Consider the following 23,761-nt stretch of genomic DNA (forward strand, 5'->3'; position numbering starts at 1 on the left):
AGCACCAGCAATTAAAATGATTATCATTTGTGAAATCATTCCACGCTGATAGAAGTGTGATAAAAGAAAATAATAAACTTAAGCATTGCAAATGAGCCAAGGGATTTCAAGAAACAGAAATAGCCACTCTTGTTTGCTGGGAATTAAATCAACTGATACTTTTTAGATGGATAATAATTAGCAAAGTCATTAGTGACTCACTAAAAAGTGACACCCTACCTTGCAGTAAATTATTGATACCACAGCTTTTATCACTAGGTTGTTGTTGTGACATTTCATTTCAATATGAAGTATTAGTTCAACTTTGAGTTCCCATCAACCAAACAAAAAACAAATCACATTTATCTGAGTATGTCAACTCAAGCCAGAAATCTGAGGAGGAACAATGGGTCCAGCACCCTAGTCATTTGCCTGGCTAATTTAAAGTGCAGAATTTAATTTATGAAGTGGATTTTTAAATGAATTATATTTCCTCCAGCATAAGAAATACTAATTATTCAGAACTGCAAAAGCAGCAGATGTATTATATAAGAAAGTTGGGCTCCATTAAAAATGTAATGTTACTAACAATAAATAACTTCTTGACTTAATAGCTTACGCTCATGAATTATATTGCATTATTCATCTCATATGTAAACAAGATGCTTATTACACAAACAAAACAAAAAGGTCAGACTTTTCTGCTGGCTCAGCTTAACTGTCAAGTCAATCAACATGCTGCTAAAACAATATTGATAAGTGTTATTATATCAAAAAGCATAAAAAAATGTGTGTGTGTGTTCATTGTTCTAACAATTAACAGAATATTAGCAGAATATTAAAATATTATACATTCTATATATAAATCATATATCATATATTTTCACTGAAGCTGAAGCTTTGCCGGCTCCACGATGTGAATCTCTCATACCATCACATCCTAAAGAATCTCTCATGGACTGATGTCTGATGACAGCTGAGCACAGTGAACTCCTTCTTATGTTCAAGAAACCAGTTTGAGATGATTTGAGCTTTGTGACATGGCATGTATCCTGTTAGAACCAGCCATCAGAAGATTCGCATGATGGTGGAAGTCATAAAGGGATGTACATGCTCATCAACAAGATTCGGGTATTGCTATCATGCATAGTTAATACTAAGGAAGCTAAAGCAAGAAAACATCCAAGAAACTACCCTCCACATCATTACACCACCGGCAGAGTGATATACTGGAGTGAACCTTTGATACAAGGTAGGATGGATGCATGCTTTCATCTTATTTAAACCAAATTATGACACTACTATCCAAATACAGCAGCAGAAATCATCTTTCCAATCTTCTATTGTCCAGTTTTGGTCAGCTCATGCAAAGACGCGGTTTCCTGTTTTTACCTGACATGAGTGGCACCTGGCATGATTCTTTTCCTGCTGTAGCTTCTCTGATTCAAGGGCATTATTATATATCCTGTATTTAAGCACTAAAAAGTCTGATTGGAATTTTTAAAAAATATATATATTTCAAGAGACACCTGGTTAAGGGGCCAGCAGAAATTGCAGCAAATATAATACAAGTGAAGAAAGAAACACATTTCTTCTGGACATCTTGATGGCAACGAGTGGTTATTTCAGGTATTGATGCCTTCCCATCAGTTTGAAATAGTCTAACTATTTGCTCTGAGTTCTGACATCAACAAGGCACTCCTAGAGAACTTACTGCATACTTGCAGCTCACTGGATATTTTCTCTTTTTTGGACTATTCTCTGCAAACCCTAGTCATGGCTGTGCAGGAAAATCCCAGGAGATCAACAGTTCCTGAATTACTGAGATCAGACAGTTTGGCATCAGCAACGTTGTATCACCTTTCTTCTCCATTCTGATGGTGAGTTAATAATAATAATGGTTTATATAACGATTTATATAGCGCTTTTCAAGGCACCCAAAGCGCTTTATAATACCACTATTCATTCACTCTCACATTCACACACTGGTGCAGGCAAGATACAGTTGTAGCCACAGCTGTCCTGGGGCAGACTGACAGAAGCGAGGCTGCCATATCACGCCATCGGCCCCTCTGGCCAACACCAGTAGGCGGTAGGGTAAAGTGTCTTGCCCAAGGACACAACGACAGAGGGATCAAACCAGCGACCTTCCGGTTACAGATGCGCTTCCCAAACCCCTGAGCCACGGTAGCCCTAGAGTTTGAACTTTAGCTGGTCATCTTGAATGCACTGAGTTGTTGCTATGTGATTGACTGATTAGATATTTGGATTATTTGTTGCATTTTTTAACATTTGTTTTCTAGTTGGCAATTTTTTATAACTGCACCAGGAAGGCCACATCCAACTACTGCAGTATACAGCAATAACCTTTGAATTAGCTTAACTAAACAGAAAACAAATCATTCCTCTGTGTAGTGAGAACCAGGATCCAGTAGCCCTGACTTTCACAAGTTAACGTATGTCATTACTGAGATGTTATATAATGTTTCCTACAAAGTGTGACATTACATGCTGGAAAACAACAACAGAATTACCACCCCATATGAGTTTCCAGTAGGATGCATATAGTCTCAGAGATACTATAAATAGTTTCCATCTCATCTTTGAATATTTGACAGGTTTCAGCTGTGGTCAATTTACACTTTCAGATGTGAGCCACATGCTGAAAATGTGTTGGTTTTGCCAGCCTTTCAGTTTCAAGTGTTGCTGTAATGTCTTCCTTGCTTGTATTGATATCTGCCTCTCTTTGCTAAGAAACGAGGACTGTGAGAGACTGAGTTACATCAGTTTTCTAGTCCACAGTTCAATTCTTTCACTAACTGCTACTCTGACTCATCTAGACTCCTGAAGTTTTGTGTGCCAGCATAGGATATTTTTGTAGGCGTGCAATGACAAACAGCTAAAATGTCTGCTGGTTGTGGTGTATTTATTCTTAAAGAACAAAAAACCCCAAAAACAAAACAATGCTATATACTAAACACTACATATTTCTCAAAGTTCAGAAAGTTAAATTACTTTATTATTTCTCTGAGAACTTTTTCTTAGGTTAGGAAGCACAAAGGAAGAGGTGGTGTTAAAGGGTCTAGTGCACGTAAGGAAGGTTCACGACATCATTAGTCACATGCCTGCAGACACAGTTGTATAGACGCTAAAGGGAAAACTATGTGTAGCTATTTATTAATGACTGACATAGGCAAGGACTCACATCCAAAGGCACCCTTTTTCCCTCAGTTCTGGTCATCAGATGAGAAGGAAAACAACAGAGAAGTGGTATATATTGTTGTTTTGGACTAGAACAGTTGGCATTTCTACCTCCTAGAGATAGAGGCGTACGAGGTGTGTGAACTTTTATCTCCAACAGCTTTCAACTATCATAGTCGTTATGTTTCCCTGGTTTTCTGCTTAAAGATTTCCAAAGAGATTATTAATCTCATTAAATCCAGCAGAACTGTACAATTTAAGTAACACCATTTATTAGTAACTACAACAACACATAACATATTAGCATTTCTGGAAACAAATGCTTTATAGTAGAACCATTTAAAGGCCATCTTTTCTTTCTCTTTTGCTCAGACTGTTTCAAATCCTCATTTAGTCCAAAACAATGATCATCAGGATCAATCTTATTTTGAAAGGTTTCCTGAGATCAGAAATAAGACTTTTTCTTTGGCATAAGCCTTCTGGAGAAACAATTACATAAATCATATGGTTGTTTTAAATAAAGCTTATGCAATACAGGACATTAGCAGAGAAATCAAGTTAGAAATGAGATAAAGACTAATAATGTTAGAGATCTTTGGAAATGCATGAAGTCTATTAGAAAAGTATTAGAAAAAATGGGAATGTTCATTAACTGTCTAATACATCTAAAACACTTAGGCCATTTATATGTATAAATATATATTTAAAAAATCCCCATTCGGCCTGGGTGCAGTCTTTATCCTCTAAGCTCAGGTCCTCTTTCAGTGTCCTGAGAGCTTGCAGATCTTGCTTAATATCTTTGTTGTTCCTAGCAAGAGACTTGCCCTTTGTAAATAGGATAACCAGGTGTCACACGTGGAGGAGTACAAAGAAGCTTTATCCTTTGTCCCCATTCCCAGATACTGAGTCAATGTTCTGCAGTTGGTCTGGCTCTAGTTTTCAGTCATCACTGCAGGAGAGACATATTTACACAGTATTGCTCATATCCAGAGGCTGTGAAGAAAGCGAGCAAATATATCATCGTGGGTCAAAAAAGCTTTGCAGATTTTTCGTGGAACATGGTGAACAAACAAGCAAAAGGAAATGCAGCAACAAATATTAAATCGATTGAAGCTGGTGGAAGTCAAGCGAGTTTTTGCACTTTTTGTACCTTTTTTTGACATGAAGTGACACAGTAAGGAAGTAAGCAGGTGAGTCTCACACAAAGTATGGAAAAGTGTGTCTCGCAGATGTGCCCTTTGCTTTGGTCTGACATGCTGTTGCTGCTCTAGTGCAACATCCAGTAGTTTGCTTATTGCTCCGTTACTCAGTTTAAGACTTTTCTAGTAGATAAAGTGTGCCAAAAGCTCTGAAATATCTACCAGTAAATTCTTAAAATGAGTTGTTATATACACTGATCAGTCATTACATTATTATTAGGTGTTAGTTGAAGTGAATAACATGATTATCTCAACTTATTATCTCCACAAGGATCTTTCTACCTACCTACCTATCTATAAATCACAGTTTCTTTAATATCACATGGATGACCATTGCATTTGTATATGTTACTTGGGAATGCCCGTTACTAGCATGCACTACGGGAAGAAAGCAAGCTGCTGGAGGCCGTGTGATGGTTTGGTCAATGTTCTGCTGTGAAACCTTGGGTCCTGCCATCCACGTAGATGTTACTTTGACACATACCACCTACCTAAGCATTACTGCAGACCACATACACCCTTTCATGGAAACAGTATTCCCTGATGGCGGTAGCCTCTTTCAGCAGCGTAATGTGATCTGCCACAAAGCAAAACGTTTCAGGAATGGTTTAAGAAACAGAACAACGTGTTTAGGTGTTGTGTCTGTGGGATGTGCTGGATAAACAAATAGATGCCCTACTGCACAACATACAAGAATTACAGGATCTGTTGCTAACATTTTGGTGCCTCAACAGGTCAGGGCTGATTTAGCAGCAATGCAATATTAGTCTGGTGGTCATAATGTTATGCCTGATTGGTGTATATATGAAGTGAAAAATGTAGATGTGAGGACAATCTAGGCAGTGAACAAGCACAGGAGCTGACACTTTCACACATGTCGGGCTTTAATTTATACACTTTTCTGTATCAAATTCATGCCTCAAGGATGCGTTTTCCATTCTCAATAATCTACACTAACAAGTGCTCAAGTAAGTACAGAAAATAGTCTGTCTTGCATTGAACTTAGTCAAAGGAGAGGTGAAAGTTCTTCTGATTGTTGGTTTGCATGCCAAGGCTTTATTTTTGCTCAAAAGTTCTCTGAGGCCCAAGAGCACAATTTAGAATCCTACGCGATCATCACCCACCTGTGCTTCAGAACTGTCTTAGAAGGGATCAAGGCTGTTTGTCTCCACTTATGAGAAGCTTAAACTCATAATTCGATGTCTCATAATTTAAACATTGTGTTATGTTATAATATCTGTCTGTATGAAGATGAAATTAATGCAGTATGGGTACACTTCCTTTTAATTTTATCCTTTTTTTAAATTTGTATTTTTGTTTATATTGCAGGAGTCATTTTTGGATTTTATAAAACATATTATTCAATTACATTTGTTGATCTCCTGAGAAAACCAAAGCCAGAAACAAAAAAGAAAAAATATGAATTATGCATTGCTCATGTGTGTTCTACACAAAATCCCATATGTTCAGCATTCGGTGGAAGAGCACTTTAGTCTCTGACAAGATTGGAGTTATTCATCACATTAGAGCAGAGCTGTGGGAATAGCTATCTGTAATTCAGAATTGCTATGCAGCTCTCTGTGGTTGAATGAAAGTTCTTAAGGTTAGCCATTAGTGCAGCCCATGAGCTACTTGCTCTTTCTGCCTGGACAACTCTCCAAAGACACAAGGGTTCGGGAGTGGAACAATTTGTATTTGAGACAAATGAATTCCACTCAGTTCTTCTGAAGCGATTCTGTGATGGCAGCACACCAAGAACAAGCCAGTAGTGAGAACTTTTATACTTGTAGACACAACTTTCTTGCATCTTATTTTGTTTGTATAGTAAATCATCTTGACAGCTGATCACTAATGTATAATTAAAACAAATGGTAATTTTATATAATTTGTATGTTATTTAATATATTAAATATTTAAAGGAACGTGTTTATATATATTTTTTTGTCTTTTAGAGGGTTTAACTGCATGTTTAAATGTGATGGATTTGAGGCTTTTATATTAGTGTTCAGCCTTTAAACCTTGTCCCTGAACGTAGACACTTGACATCAATGTAGAACACCCATCATCGAGGGTAGCATATGTATGTACTCTCTGGGGGCTATTTAAGGGAGAATTTCATGACAGCATTAAGAATGGGACTAATGGCATTTCACTCCTGTTAATTCCTTGCGGAGTAAAAGTGCAGGGTAAGTAGGCCTGAAGAAATTAACAAAAAATGAGTGAAGAAAGTGTGTAAGAAATATAGCTGTACATGTAGCCGATCTTTCTGCACATTATACACTGCACATAGATCACCCCTCCAAATTAACATTCTGAATGAATGCAAGTCATTTCCCCAATCACCCATTAGGGCTTCTGCCCAAATCAGGAACTGAGTATAATCTATTTAGAACTCTTTTCCATGACGATCATCTCAAAATTAAGATGCTAGATGTTTGTACTTAGTAGCAATCAGATATTTTGGAGAAGGAAAAGGCAGTGTGAAAAGCTGAGGATAATAAAGAAACAATATGTTTAAAAGATGTGAACTGGGTCTTCCACGGGACAAGAAAATATATATATTTAGAAAAAAAAACAGGAGAGCTTTAAATAACAATGGCAGGCAGAGGAAAAAAATCAAATATTTTAAAAGCATATTCGACAGCCTAATCTAGTTTAGAGATGGCAGTGATGCATGCCCTGCGGCTCTTCTGCTGCTTAAATGTGTTAAATTAGGCTCCACAGTTTTATTGCCCTAAGAGCAAACAAACTTACTAAAGAATGTATTGCATCTTGTGAGTTTAACTGGGATATCCCAGTTTGGAGGTTTATCCTAGTTTTGATGACATTTGGGATATGAGATTTATGTGCAACACAGACAAATCTGGTTTTGCATGTCCCTGTACACATTGGCAAATATTAGTATCCTTTTTGCTAATTAGTGCTTGGTATTTGCACAGGTGGCTGTGATGTCTGTAAACATACACTGTTAGTTTTGGAAGTGCTGACAAAATCTGACATTTGGAAGACTAGCATCCTGCAATCTATTTAGAGACTTGTCGGCATCTAGGTACAATCACTCATCCAAAGTAAAAAGTATATTACATTGTTTTTTATTACAAAAAGTGAAAAGAAATATGTATCTTTCCATGCTTCAAAAGTAAGGCTCTATTACTGAGCCTTATACTGTTTTATATCAATTGGCTATAGTGCCCTCCCAGCTAGTTAACAGCATGCGCTTTGGATATACACAGCACATCCACCCTTATCTGGATTTTGAGCTAGAGCTAATCCATTTAATATAGTACAGTTGTGATGTAACGTATAAATGTGCAAAGTTAAAAATAAGATGGGTTAACAAATCATGAGAGGGACATGTGTGTACGTACACTGAACAAAAATATAAACGCAACACCTTTGTTACTGCTCCCATTCCCCATGGGATGGACGTAGAGACCTAAAATTCATTCCAGATACACAATATAACCATCCCTCCCAAACAGTGGTCACAAATCAGTCCAAATGTGTGGTAGTGGGCACATCTGCTATATTGAGATAATCCATCCCACCTCACAGGTGTGCCACATCAGGATGCTGATCTGACATCATGAGTAGTGCACAGGTGTACCTCAGACTGCCCACAACAAAAGGCCACCCTGGAATGTGCAGTTTTGTCTCACAGCAAAATGCCACAGATGCCACAAGCAATGAGGGAGCGTGCAATTGGCATGCTGACAGCAGGAATGTCAACCAGATCTGTCGCCCGTGCATTGAATGTTCATTTCTCAACCATAAGCCGTCTCCACAGGCGTTTCAGAGAATATGGCAGCACATCCAACCGGCCTCACAACCGCAGACCTCGTGTAACCACACCAGCCCAGGACCTCCACATCCAGCAGGTTCACCTCCAAGATCATCTGAGACCAGCCACCCAGACAGCTGCTGGAACAATTGGTTTGCACAACCAAACAATTTCTGCACAAACTGTCAGAAACCGTCTCAGGGACGCTCAACTGCATGCCCGTCGTCCTCATCGGGGTCTTGACCTGACTCCAGCTCGTCGCCGTAACAGACTTGTGTGGGCAAATGCTCACATTCGATGGCGTCTGGCACGTTGGAGAGGTGTGCGCTTCACGGATGAATCATGGTTCACATTGTTCAGGGCAGATGGCAGCTGAGAATGTCCCAGTTCTTGCATGGCCAGCATACTCACCGGACATGTCACCCATTGAGCATGTTCGGGATGTGCTTGACCGGCGTATACGACAGCGTGTACCAGTTCCCACGAATATCCAACAACCTCGCACAGCCATTGAAGTGGAGTGGACCAACATTCCACAGGCCACAATTGACAATCTGATAGACTCCATGCGACGATGTGTTGCACTGCATGAGGCAAATGGTGGTCACACCAGATACTGACCGGTTCTGGGTCCCCAGACCCCCAATAGCGCAAAAAACTGCACATTCCAGGGTGGCCTTTTGTTGTGGGCAGTCTGAGGTACACCTGTGCACTACTCATGATGTCAGATCAGCATCCTGATGTGGCACACCTGTGAGGTGGGATGGATTATCTCAATATAGCAGATGTGCCCACTACCACACATTTGGACTGATTTGTGACCACTGTTTGGGAGGGATGGTTATATTGTGTATCTGGAATGAATTTTAGGTCTCTACGTCCATCCCATGGGGAATGGGAGCAGTAACAAAGGTGTTGCGTTTATATTTTTGTTGAGTGTATATCTGAACGAAATGAATGCTTTAAACCAAGAAACACCAAAATGCAGATGTAATGAGGTGCAATGAGCTGCACTTGGCAGAACAGGGGGAAACTACGTGATGTTCGTTTGTAAGGAACACAGATTAGTAGGGGCATACATGGGATTTTGAGAGTTTTCATGAGTGTTGTGTTTGGGCAGACATGCCTTTTATCCTCTCTGTTAACTGATGTAAACTAGAGGCTGGCAAGCATAAATATGGGTCCACACTGACAAGGCATCATTTAAGTCTTGATTTTTCGAGTGTGCCACATCTTTTAATAAACTCTTGCATTCAGGGACAGTATAGAAGTTAAAATTACATCGGAGACAACAATATCTGTCTTCTGTAGGCCAAAATGAAAATGTGAATTTATTGCTGCTTGAAGCTAAAAGGCAAAAATACATCTTTGCCAACACTACATTCAAGCAACTTTACCAGAGATGTCCCAAAAGAGACATTATCTCAGGAAAAATATGCCACTAATATCCCTCCATCTGTTCAGTGTACGAGTATTACCATTGGAAGGACATATACTGTAGCAGAATATGGCAATGTGCTACAAAGAAAAAAAAAAAGAAGCACTGTATCATTATCAGATGTCAAATTTAAAGCATGAAAATGGCCAATTACCAAAAGAAAGCCATGGTTACAGAGATAACGACTTGATTTTTTTTAAAAAGGAAATGGATATAATATATTCATCTATCCTAGGAATACCAGGTAAAATAAAAGTGACCAGCTCTTTCCCATTAGAGACCCGTCACTGGTGGAATGATTTGCCTGTGGACATCAGAATGGCAAATTCTTTATTGCCTTTTAAATCCCTGCATAAAACATACATTAAAATCAAAGAGCTTTTATTTCATCATCCCTGTCTTTTTTCCCCCAGGGATCAATAAAGTATTCTGATTCTGATTTTTTCCCTAATGCCTCTTATACGATCATTGGTTAGTTTGCACAGGTGTACTTTGAATTCCTATTTAAATGAACAATAACTTAACCAAGCAGAATAAATTAATTTCCCCCCCACTTCTCTTTTTTTCCTACAATTAAGTCATAACAAATATGCAATAAAATGGCTTTAAAGTGAACAGCTTGTGATTCTTAAGACAAGTGATAAAAAAGGAAGCGAGTGACATCCTGTCTTTCTAAGAATCTGTAGAAAGTGAACACAGTCAAAATGGAATAACAGATATCTCCAGAACGTACACACTGGGGCTGACTAGAATTTAATTCATTGCAAATGCATTTCAGCTGTCTTAAGAGCAGCAGACAGCCTTAAGGGACTGGCTCTGAAAATGGATTTTAAGCCTTCCGTGTGACATGTTGGTGCTCTGTGTTAGCACCCATTCTGACAAGGGTGGTTAAAATTACACCAACCCAGGAGAGTAAGAAAAGCAAATAATACTGCCGTGTCTGTGATTCTCTGAGTTAATCTCTGAAGACTAGAGGGTTTTGTCAGTGTTTTTGTCTGAGTATTAATCACACAGAGGCGTGAGACCGTTTGGAATCATTTCAGAGTATTTTTTTTTCTATCTAGCTTTTGAAAATGTGAGTTGAAAAGAAGTCTTCTCAAGCTGACTAACCCTTTAACTGATAGCCAGATTTTTTTTTAAAAGAAAAAAGAAGGTTGAATTATACCGCACAGAGGAAAACAACTGCTGCTCACAATAGAATTTTGTTTGACTCATCAGAAATAAATCATAATCTTGTTATTTGGCGATTACTGAATGCTGACCAGTTTCAACTAAACTCAAAGCCCAAAGGAGCAAAAGCATAACTGTGATCAATGTAAAACAAATTATGCTATCCCAGTTTAACAATTAAAGGAAGAAAGACAAAAAGTTAGGAACTAAAATATGCAAAGCTGTGACTTAAAAAAAAACATAATGCTGATCATGTAGACTTCTTGTAGTGTGGTCCGGTCTTATATCTACTAGCCATTTGACATATGCGATGGTGTTGGAGATGCCTATTTCTTCCAGTATTGCTGAGTCACAGTTCTAGTTGGTCTACCCTTATGCCTTGTTCACCTTAAAGTAAAACTTACACCTTTTGAAATGCGCTGGTATGTGTATGTTTAACACAGCATTTACGTTGATGGTGAATGATCTCTGTTTGGTACTTTTTCACTTTTTAACTGGCGGTTACTTACCGAGTGTTTTTCAGACAAGTCGCCATCTTCCATGCAAGCATCGGCTGAATGTACCAATATGCTATTAACCAAAGAAATTTTCTGCTAACCTTTGTTATAATGAGCTGTTAATTTAGTTATTGTTGGCTTCCTCCAGCTTAAACTAGTCTGGCCATTTCCTCCTGACCGCTGGCTTCAACAAGCAGATTTTGCCCAGAGTACTTCCGCTTAAGATGGATGGAAAAATTCCAGTAAATCAACAGTTTCTGAAATACTCGGACCAGCCAGTCTGGCACCAATAATCATTACCACATTCTAAGTCACTTAAATCAACTTTCTTTCTCACTCTGATGCTTAATTTCAACTTCAGCAGTCTTGACCAAGTTTAGTGTATATGCATATACAATCTACGGCTGCCATAGATGCAGCATCAGCTGCTAATGTTGTGGGTGGAGTGGGTTTATTAATATGGATTCATTGTCAGAGTAACCAAATTAGTGGTAAACTGTAGGGAAAAACTGGCAAAGGGGGTGGGAGAATAACTTGATTTATGTAGAAACATGTTCATTAAAGTGCTGAAGTCTTCTTCTGCCTTGGTGAAGTCTGCCAGCCATGGTGTACATTGCTCCTTAATGACAGTGCCATGAATCAGTTTTTTTGTCATTCATCATTCGTAATCAGTGCCAGACAAATTACTGCAGGTTGTGTAATCACTGTATAATAAATGTAGCAAAAGTGTCACTAACAAGGTTTTAATGAATACTGTAAACAGAATTTTTTGTTGGAGTAGCAACTGTATGTTTCTTTCAGTTGAAAGAGGAGGAAAGGTAAACAAGAAAACTGCTCTATACTGTTTGTCTCTATTCGACAAAAACAACCAAAAGACCTGTCGATTTATAGCCCCATCCAAGCTCTTAATGACTCACAACACCAGCCTCCAGCAATTGAGACGGCTCATCAGTTTAATTACTTTACAACTTGGGTCCACCCCTTTCTGTCTAAAACCTGGCACTGGAAGCATTGCCCTGCTCTTGTTAGTATTCCACAAGAAATTCACTTTTGCACTGCACTTTACAACGCTACATGTAAAATGTGACTAAGGCTTAAGAAGCAGAAAGGATGAATGGAAGACGGCGCCAACAACAAATTCATTCACTATCTATTCATATTCAATTTAAAAGTATAGCAGTGGTATGGAAAAGGGCTTAAAGAAGTAAAGTGCAGATACTACAGGACCATTTCTTGATTGCTCCAGTTGTGATTGTCATTACAGTAAACAGATTTCCTGATTTTATGTTAGTCTTTTATGAATTTTATGAATTACTTGGACACATCATGTTAGCAAAGTGATATAAATACATTGATGGTAAGTCACATTGTTAGAAAAGAAACTTATAGAAGTGATGACTGTTACCTTTAAAATTCTTAATGAGCATTTTTAGTAGGGAAAAGCTATATAAAAAGTTATATTATCTATTTTTATTGGTGGGACGCTCTACTGGTCCATCGTGGTGAAACGAGAGCTGAGCGTAAGAGTGAAGCTCTCAAGTTACTGGTTGATCTACGTCCCTACCCTCACCTTTGGTCATGAGCTGTGGGTAGTGACCGAAAGAATGAGATTGAGGATACAAGCGGCAGAAATGAGCTTCCTCCGAAGGGTGGCTGGCCTCTCCCTTAGATATAGGGTGAAGAGTTCGGCCATCCAGGAGGGGCTCAGAGTAGAGCCGCTGCTCCTCCACATCGAAAGGAGCCAGTTTAGGTGGTTCAGGTTTCTGACAAGGATGCCTCCTGGGCGCCTCCTGGGTGAGGTGTTCCAGGCATGTCGGACCAGGGGAAGGCGCTGGTGCAGACCCAGGACACGCTGGAGAGATATCTCTCGGCTGGCCTGGGAACACCAAGGCCAGCTGAAAGAAGTGGCCGGGGAGAGGGAGGTCTGGACTTTTCTGCTTAGGCTGCTGCCCCCGCGACCCGGCCCCGGATAAGCAGAAGAAGATGGATGGATGGATGGATGGATGGTTTTTTATTTCATTTCATTTGTTGGCAGTTTGAAGGCTGATCTATATAGTTTCTCACTCTCTCTTGATTCATACTCCAAAATATGAAAGTGTTGGAGATATCACAGTTATATACAGTATAAAACACATGGAAAATGAGAAGGATTAATATTTGCATGAATGCATAAACGAAGGCTTGAATGTAGCATTAATAGTGTAGTGCAAGTCTACTACCATCTGCTTACCATGCACCCAGATGAGTCTAACTGTCGATCAGACACACACTTGAAATTCTTTTTGCAGCCACCATTATCTTTAGAGCAGTCACGGGCAGGTCCAAAAGATGCCAGTAGGTCCTCTACATTTTCAAAGTATGTGGACATCATGGCCTCTTCCCTGAAATTGAAGAAAGTAAGGGTTACAAGAAGAAAGTTCAGTTATCGTTGCGTATGTTTTAACACTACAAATTGTTTTATTATTATTAGTCCTTTATTTATCCAGGTAAAAAATCTCATTTCCAAGAGAGACCTGGCATCATGGCAACAAACGTAAAAAAAAATTAATAAAATAAAATAAAATTCAAATGAAAATTTATTTTATAAAATTATACTTCTCTCCTATTTTTCCACAATCAACTATAAATGCCATTATTGCAAAATGGAAGCATTTAGGAACCACAACAACTCAACCACACAGTGGCAGACCATGTAAAATCACAGGGCAGGGTTGAAACACTCTGCTTGTTCCAAATCGCCTCCAGCATTATCATCAGCAGAAAAACTGAGCGCCTGGAGCTTCATGGCATTGGTTTCCATGTCTTCTGTAGGTGTAATATGTAGGCGGCCCAGTACTTCTGTCCATATAATGTACCTGGGGCACTCTACCAGGTGAAGTACAGGACCACCGCTCTAACCTAATCACACAATTATTAGATATTTCACTCACAACCAGAAATGTCGAAAGATTTAAAAGATGGCCAAAGTAAGCAAGTTTTATCCACTGTATGCTATAAATGTCTGACATGCAGACAAACAGACATTTCCATTCTTACAGAAATGCCACTACCACGTTAACAAAACTAAAAAAAAAAAAACTCAAGTATGTTTTCAGGTCAGTTTGTGATGAAGTCTGACTTGAGATCCCCACATTTGCATATATATATATGTGTCACTGACAGTAGTGCGATCATTTCCACTGCCAAATGTGGCACACCAAAGCTGCAAGCTCATTGCTCTGTGCAGTTTAGCATGCTCCGCCATGCCTATATGCTTTATGTCTACTATCAGAGGAAAAGAAGGGGCAAGCAAACCCCATGTTTTTGTTTGAAAGGAAACAAAGCACTATCTCTTGCAATGGGACCACAGGGACCACAGTGTGTTGTGAGGGTGACTTGACTTTAGAAACAGCAACAAGATTTTGAATGATAGGAAGACAGATGATTTGCTTTAGGAGGAGGATTGTGAAGTAATGTCACTACGGCTATCTTTCTATGTCTTTGCATGTGTATTTAGGCACCATTGAATCAGTAACTGATACATTGATTTTACTGTTCACTGAATTAAAATGTCCAACATAAGCCATCTTTAAAGTGGGTATAAACCATCAAAAAGTAATTTATCTCTTGGAAGTGATAGTGAAAAAAATATGAGAAAAATACTACATTTGACCTTCACAACTTTAAGAGAAAATAAAATGCAAAGCCTCAAAAAAAATCTATGAACGTTCAATGAAAAGCATCTTATTGATGTAAGCGAGAATTTATGGACAAGATATTAGACACAGTCTATCCACCTTTTCACTGAGGCAATATGATTTCTTTTTCATAGCGTCTGCTATCAAGATTTGGAATAACTCTTTCGATTAAGGGACTGTTTAGGTTTAATAACTGTTTTCAATTTAGTTTCACTGTATGCTACATATGGAAAATAATTGGCACATTTTTCTCGTGGTGCAGTACTATGGTTCACTGACTGACACATTGGGACTGTCTACTTTGCAAATTTAAAATGTTTCTGACATAGTGTGGCAGTAGCAAATGACTCGCTGTCCTCGCTGTCACACATACTGAATGTTAAATACAAAACTCTAGCAAAATAGCTCTAATAAGAAACCTGTTTTATCTAAACAGCTTTATCTATTTATTTATTTTTATTTATTATTTATTATATTTATTTTATTTGTTTATTTTATTTATTTTCTATAGGTGAAATCTAAATGTAAGGTATCTTTCCAGCTACATGCTGATCATTTTAATGTTCATATGGGGCGACCATGGTTCAGGTGTTGGGAAGCTCATCTTGTAACCGGAAGGTTGCCGGTTAGATCCCCAGCTCTGTCTGCCTTGGTCGTTGTGTCCTTGGGCAAGACACTTCACCTACCGCCTACTGGTGATGGCCAGAGGGGCCACAGACTGTAGCTACAACTGTAGCTTGCCTCCAGTGTATGAATGTGAGAGTGAATGAATAGTGGAATTGTAAAGCGCTATATAGTCCATTATTATATAATTATGTATACATATGGACCGTTTGATGTGAACTTTTACAGCAGCTGAACGTTTTCACATTTCTTTGTTTACTGGTGGTACATTTTCAGATATTTTGATGCTTATAGTTGTAGATAAGTATTGTAGCCATTGGAAGCAGTAATATCCACTGTCAGTCCTACGCAGCTGTCATTTATTTATAACACAAAGAAAACAAAAAGAAAGTTTAGGAACAGTATTTAAATGTGTTTTTAATTAGTTGACAAAAACACATGGGTTTGCCAAAAATGACTTAATTTGTGCTATAAATTGAGCAAAGCAGTCGACTGCTATGAAGTTTATTTTCTTTTGTCTACCTCGAGTACAAGAACGCCCACACATCCTGGATGCACATTTGAACGGAGGAGGACTCCATTCGAACAAACTTAGATCTCGTTCTTACAGCGAAAGGTGCCTGAACTGCATCAACTGTTTCACTGTGGAAGAGTGGGATGTGAAAGCCAAGATATTTAATTGTTATTATCCAGAGAAAGAGCAGCAGGCTTGAAGAGGACCTCAATCTCAACTCTCCACATTGAAAGTTTAATTATTTTGGTAAAAAAAAGGATTATCAAGTGAGGGACAAAAAAACAAAAACAAATAGAAAGTTAGAGCTTTGCCAAACAGTTCCAATATCTTTGAAGATTATGGTCAGGTTAATTATTTATAGCTACTCCTTACTCCTTCTGGAGGGTTCATCGGGGTGTCCGTTTGGCCTTAGGCACAGGGACTCTGACAAATGATTCTCTGCACACTAATTATATACGCAGATCCATGAAGTCTGAAAACCAACCAGGAAACAAGATGTATTTTTCTCTTTTACACACATTTAGTGTGCTGGAATTACTGAGGAAAAAACTCTGGGACATGATGTCACTAAACGTACTTCACATACCTAAAAGAACCTCACGTTGCCTTTTTGTTCATTTTTTTTTCTTAAGCAATCTCTTTCTTAAGAAAAGCAGGGCAATGATTATCTTACAAGAAGGTCCACTGTTCCAGAGCCAAGGACCCTGCAAGTCAAACGGTGGGATCACTGCAACACCTAATCGGCAAAGAGTAGACAGCTGTTGTCATTGAGAAAATGGCAAGGAAGTTCGCCATTACAACATCGACTTTAACGACCCTTTGGGGAAGGTGCCTAATTTAGTGTGTGAAGTTGAGAGGTACCAACAAAATGCAGTTGGGCTCAACATTATTCACAGCTTTGGCTCTGGAACCAACTCCTTGATAGACGGTGGACTCAGTCCTACACAGGAATTGTCCATCGTGAGATTTGCCAGATCGATGTGGGTACTACTGACAAATCACCGGCTGGGTGCTGCACAGTTGGACTTTCTCCAGGTGGATGTGAGGGTCACCATCATGTGGCTGCATAATGCAGAGAGAAGAACTATTACAGCTGTTTGCGCATATGTGCTTATTTTTTGGATGGTAAGTAACAAGGATTTTCATGAACCAAAAATCCAGGCAAACAGTGGAGAAAGAGTTTGCCAAAGTGCAGCAGAAGCTAAATGGTATATTTATTTCATAATATTTTGGATGTTAAAAATTCATTTATGTATATTACAAATACTTAAAACAGCATCAAGAGTGCTATAAAGTTATATGTTACAAATAATTAAAACACTCTTGTTGACAGGGCCTGTTATCCTTGGATTGACGTTTCAGTTTGTAAAGCTTTGACATTTGAAACTGTAGTGGTTGAAGATATCTCTATAGCACTTTTTATGCAAGCATGTAAAGACGAACCTTTTTCCCCATCCACTAGACCCAGTAACCCTTCATTTATGAAATGTAGACCTTGCATAACATCACACTCATCTTTAGTGGGCAGTCTGGATTAAAGGGCATGGTTGGTTATTAATAAAAACTGAATTTGTTGGATGCACATGCCACACTCCTTAGCAGGAAACATGAGTCACCTTGGATACTAAAAGACGCTCTGCTTGTTCTGCTTTTGAGTGAACATGGTGTATATGCCTGAAAAAAGGGCAGTAGGTGCAGATACATGGTTTATTTTGTATACCGAATATATACAAGATAGGGAAATAGAATTTAAATTTACATCTTTTATGCTTCCATTATGCAGCTCTATCTGCTAAACTGTGCAAAACTTTAGCCAACCCTGATTTATTTATGTTTCACTTGGAAAATAGGAAACAAGTGCAGCAGTTTCTTTATGATTTATTACTTATTGAAACATGGTCAAACATAAATTGGAATGCAGTATATAAGACAAAAATGAATTTGCATAATTCAAGCAAGTTTGAAAATCAATATTTGGTTTACGCACCTTTATTTTTCAATATATCCTGAACTCTCTTAGCCAAGCTTCTTGTAATTTCTTTAGGTATTCAACAGCAGTTGTAAACACTCACTCCTCTACCTCTCTCATCACTCCATTATACGTGTTGTCAGTGATTTTCCGACCAGTTTGGAATAGTTCAGTCTTTCCTTTTGTTCCTTTTGTTTCACTCCCTTAGCTTCTGGATAGCCACCTTTCCACTGACACCATTTCCTATGAGGCTTCAGTGAACATTGGTGGGTGAATGAGCAGAAGAGGGAGATTGATCTCACGTGTCCTGTGTCAGGTCTTTGCTGGATTGTGTCCTATTTCTTATGGACATCACATTTAGATACTGCTCATTTGCTTTTTTTATGCCTGCGCCTTGCCACAGTTTCAGTTTATAGGTGTTTGGGAAAAACCTCGTTGGCGCAAAAATACCATTTTATGCCTGTAAACTGAGTTATCTTTTTTGTTGATTTGGAACCAAAACTGGTTCATTATGCTCGAATGATTCACAGGCTGGCAATAGGTGGCTTAGCAAACAAACCAACAAGCAAACGAAAAAGACATTCCTGTGAAAATCATCAGGTACTGGACTGAACATGAGTGAAAAAGCAGTCAATGTCCAAAGAAAAATTTCAAAAGATCCTCAGAAAGCCTGGGGAATTATTGATCTGGTTTTGTGGAATCAAAAAGAAATGAGTGGGGCACAAAACTTTTGCACATCAATTTATAGACACACACACACACACACACACACACACACACACACACACACACACACACACACACACACGATATTCTTTTACACACAGGTACATACAGTGAGGAAAGGATGAGAGGCAACTAAGACAGTTGCTCAATGTCAATGTCAAGTATGTGTAATTGCTCACAGGAGAAGGGTGGGTAGCTCCTTGCTTCTGAGGCCAGAGAAATTTAGTACTGCTACTGTCCTGCGCTAAAATGTAATTAAAAACAAATACAGAAAAGCAAACAAACAAACAAACAAACAACCAAAAAGAGTTTTTCTGAATTAAAAACACCACGTGGCATTCATAGCATCAGTTTCCTTCTGCAAGGTACTGAAAGCACTGACAAATGACTCCTTAATTCAGACGAAAACAGAGGGTGGGTAAGGTGAGGCAGATAAAAATAACGGGTTACCTAAGCTGTGAGATGCATGCTAACCAGTTCTTCTTATAGACTTAGTAAATAGCAAGTTTAAAAACAGGCAAACAAACAAAAATGCATGATACAAGATGAACCAGAGACAGAATTTTTCTTTGGTATTTCATCATGTCTTCTATCAGTCAATCTGAAGAAATCTTTGTAGGAAGTAGACAAGGCAGAAAGGCAGTTTTGAATGCTCACGATCGAATATGACTCTAAGGTGCCATTGTATGTAAAAACAAAGAATGATCCTTTAGTGGAAAACACAGAACAGGTTCAGGAAAGCAACAATGTTTTGGTGCAAACAGAAATGTAATTTCTAAAATAAACTTATAAACTCTAAAATGCCACAATAATATATTTGAGGGTCTCGAAAAGCGCTATATAAATGCAATCCATCATCATTATTATTAATAATAATAATAATATTTAGAAAGACAACACATTTTCTGCAGCCAGGTTTATTTAAGATGGAATGAGGTGAAGTGAAAAGCATTCTTGCGATATAAAGTTATTTTTGAAATCATGGAGGGTCAGTCCTCTGCATGAAAGATGAGAGAAACCACCCAGCTTGTTCATAAAATGCAAAATCCATCATCTGTGATAGTACTGGGGAGCATTAGACCTTACAGCATGGCTAAATTGAATATTACCGTGCAGATGATGGTTTTTTTTTTTCCATTGAAGGCCTTGCTTATTTTAGCAAGATCCTGTCAAACTACATTTTATACATACTGCATTGGCTACAGGAATAAAGCAGCCTGGGTGGTAAACTGGTCTGCCTGACAGACAGGCTTGTCAGGCAGAGAACGTGTTAAACAAGTTGATGTTAAAACAGGTGTTTTCCCACCACCCGATTTTTAACAATTGCTAATTATAAATTTAATAGTGTTTCAGTGATTTGTAAATCACTTATGTCCATTTCAAAACCATTACCTAATCAAGATCATCTCTTTTGGCATTGTGACTGTTGCCTGACCCAGAAGCCCAATGATTGCAGCTAAACACTGACTAATGTACTTGTTATTAATCTCTCTCTCTGCCTCTTGCTTTTCCTGATGATGAATGACCAGGCGACTCTGCTCAAAGTTAGAGCGCTGCTCCAGCATGATTACAGGGCCCCTTATTGGTCTGCCCCTGCACTTGATTAATGCTCTTGCCCTGGCTCTTCACAAATATGCTGACTCTCATCAAGCACTTTCGACATTGAATAGAGTGCATTTTCTTTGGGCTTTCTGTAATCACTGAGGGAAAAATGTAGTCAATGAAAAAAGCAGGTAAACGTAAGTGATAATATAAAGATTGATGCATCAATTGTTTGATTTGACTATGTAGTTGTAAAACATTTTTTGACGTATATTTGGAGAGTGTGGAAGTGAATTTATGTCCGTTTTTCCTGGTCTGAAACTCACAGTTGCAGTTGTATTGAATTATTGGCAATGGCACATTTTGATGGTTCACTTGATCATGCTGAGTGAGATCATTAATCACTAGCTTGAGGTGTCACCAGCTACTATATTATTCCTTATTGACAAAAATCCTATTTTCAAGATCAGTTTAGGGGCCTAAATCATTTTGTATTTAGGTTTCCATGAAACATTTCTGAATACTGACCTCGGTTAAACAAAAATCAGTAGAAATGCGATAACTAGGTAGCTTTAAATTGCAGTAAGTAAGGCAGTGAGTTGGAGAATTGACTTTTAAATATCAACAACTTACAAAAAACAAAAATATCACAACGTGAGAACTGAATAAAAAGAACTGTATGTATTGAATGCATTGAGCTAAATAAAAGGATCAACCTAAATGTCAACGCTAAGTTTTTGATGCGCTAACAAGATCAAACACTCAACTCAGCAGAACAGTGCAAAAAAAATGTTTAGGCTTTGTACATGGATCCCAGATTGAATGTTAATACTATAACATGTGTTTACATTAAACAGAAAGTAGTGATAAAGACAGTCTTTACTAATAGCTAAGTCACCATTTGTGCTTGTTAGTTGGCTCACACAAAGAAGTCCATGTAGATAAATAAATTAGTATTAGCTCTTATTTTATGGCTTTATGAATTATGTGCAATTTCAAAATGTTGCATGTACTGTACTTACACCTTTGGTTCTTGAATAATGAATTTTATACTAATTGATGCTAATAATGAACCAGAGCTAAGAGCAAAGAAATATAGAGAAATATAGTATTGATGTTTGCCAGAAATAATCTTCCTTGCAGCGTCTGGCTTTAAATACCAGGGACTATGTGAAGTTTAAGGGTTAGGGCTAAAGGGAGAAAAACTGAAATACATTTTGATGGTCTTATAGACAGTTTGGTGTAAAATACAATATAAAAACTCCTTTATAGATGAATAACAGAAGAGGTTATTTGCTTTCCCCTTTGAAGTGTGCATCACTTAAAACTACCATGAATATATGTACTGAGAGAGAAATCAGGAAGGCTCTTTAATCTATTTCTGCATCGACACTTTTTGTTGCAGTGTATTGATATGAATGGATGTATCAAACATTCCAGCAACATACTGTATTTTAAATCTTGTGTCATTAAAACTCACATGTGTTTTATTATCAACAGTGGTGGGATATAATCAATTTTCAGTTACTTTACTTGAGTTTATTCTTGTGGAAATTTTTTACTTTTACCTCCTCCATCACTGGAGCTTATCGTACACAAAGGGATGAAAGAGACAAAACTGTTTAACTGATGTATCATTTATAGCGCTACACTAGGGCCAGAATGAATGCAGATGTCTCGAAGTTGTGGTCACAGTACTTCATCATCTTGCTAGTGATAATGAAGAGGACATTTTTATAATTTCAAATGAAATGTTTCTATCACCTTAACAAATATCAGCAAACATACAAACTGTTTGTGTGCAATCTGTCGCACAGTGTGTTGCTAGCTAAAAATACAGCTGCTATATTTCCCTGGGACAGAACGACACATAACTTTACCCAGAGATGGAGAGAGACGTTAGAAAGACAGAACACGAGAGGCAAGAGAGAGTCTGATATGAAGACAGCATAAATACTAAACAATTAGTAGGGGATGTAACATTTACTTACATATTGCTGCCTTCAGTTTATTCACAATGAGCAGTAAACCTCAGAGCAGCAGGAGCACAGGTTAGCTCATCACATTATGCACACAAAAAACTACTGGAGTTACCAACAGAAAATTATTACCTCAGCAAAGGAAGTTATGTTTTTGATAGTGTTTGCCTGTTGATGTGCATGTCATTACGCCTGTAAGCACAGCAGCTCAAAAAATCTTGAATTCTGATAAAAGGCTGAAGAGTGGTATGATGTTAGCAATGGCTTGCATCCACCAAGATCTTCAAGGTCAACTGATTTATTGGTTGAAAATAAAAAAAAACCCTTCTAACTTGTGTGGTGTGTATTGTTACCTTAAAGAAAGTATCAAGATTTAAAATATATCACAAGGTCAATAAATAGATCGATCTGAAGTTCACAGTGATATAGATATAAAAGATATAAAATGACAATAGGTTTGTAGACTGACAACAACAAGTTGGCATGAGTTGCATTTAAAAGATTATAATCATTTAAATACATAACTTTGATACATATATGGTGTTCTATTAGTATTATTTTTTCAAACATTGAAATTAATGCTGCACATGGATTATAGCCACATAAACAATGATACTCAAAATAATGTGAAATATATTCAAAGGAGTTTCAACAGGACAAACACCTGCACTTTGAACTTGTTTTCACTGCATTACAAACTTCCTAAAATATGTTTAAAAGGTACAAATAAATACTTCCCAGAGAGCGAGCCGCTTTGGTAGAGGTGTGTGCTTCCTTATTGCTTCTTATTGTGAGTTGTGTTTTCCTCACACGAAGCCACTACAACTGAAGATACAACAAACCTTGGGTACTCCCTCCTGCTGAATTCCAGTTTAACACTTGACTATAGTCATTTTGCTGTTTAGGCATAGAGGCAAAGTCATCCTCTACAAAGTAAGGCCGAGAAAATTGAGCTGTTGTTTTTTTAATTTTGCTTCACTGGTTGTGTCCTGCATAACAGATTCAAGATGAGTACATTTTTTAAAAATTACAATTTAGATCGGAATAACATTTGTATTCTGATTTACTAATATTACTTTACTGATAATATATTATCCTAAAATGCAGGCTAGCTTTGTAAAAACAAATAAATAGCTGGTAGAAATGTCCTTTAAAGAGATACTTGTTACTTTCTTATTTAGAGTACTTTTAAGAGCCTGTACTATTCACTTTAACTTAACAGAGTATCTGAGTAAAGACTGTCTCTATTTTTGCCACTTTTGTGATGAGAAAATGAGAGTAAAATAATAATAATAACAAAAAGTAACAAAACTCCCACCCACACAGATACACACAGAAAAAAAGAACATGCCATTACCTCTGGCCAAGATTGGCCTTGACTTTGCTTATCTGAGGCAGCACTGCTATTCATGCCCTAATTTGCTTACCCATAAGGAACAAAAATGAATTACTCTATGATTTCGAT

General features: G+C 37.9%; 1 protein-coding gene and 1 long non-coding RNA gene across 2 annotated transcripts in view; one reads left to right on the top strand and one right to left on the bottom strand.

Annotated features, from left to right (window-relative positions):
* The window catches only part of astn2 (astrotactin 2), a 303,910-nt gene that overhangs the window by 116,554 nt on the left and 163,595 nt on the right, over window positions 1-23,761 (bottom strand). Inside the window, exon 11 of the mRNA XM_085279739.1 lies at window positions 13,496-13,646. Coding sequence (XP_085135865.1) covers window positions 13,496-13,646 — 151 coding nt within the window. The remainder of the gene's footprint in view (window positions 1-13,495; window positions 13,647-23,761) is intronic.
* LOC146570925 (uncharacterized) overlaps window positions 4,064-23,761 on the top strand; it is a 29,127-nt gene continuing 9,429 nt past the window's right edge. The window contains exon 1 of the long non-coding RNA XR_014893048.1: window positions 4,064-4,370. This is a non-coding gene — a long non-coding RNA (uncharacterized LOC146570925). The remainder of the gene's footprint in view (window positions 4,371-23,761) is intronic.

The sequence above is a fragment of the Mchenga conophoros genome, linkage group LG7 (assembly GCF_057382185.1).
Source record: "Mchenga conophoros isolate Kocher_MC1m ecotype Shallow Benthic linkage group LG7, M_conophoros_male_GT1.1, whole genome shotgun sequence".
Taxonomy (NCBI): Eukaryota; Metazoa; Chordata; class Actinopteri; order Cichliformes; family Cichlidae; genus Mchenga; species Mchenga conophoros.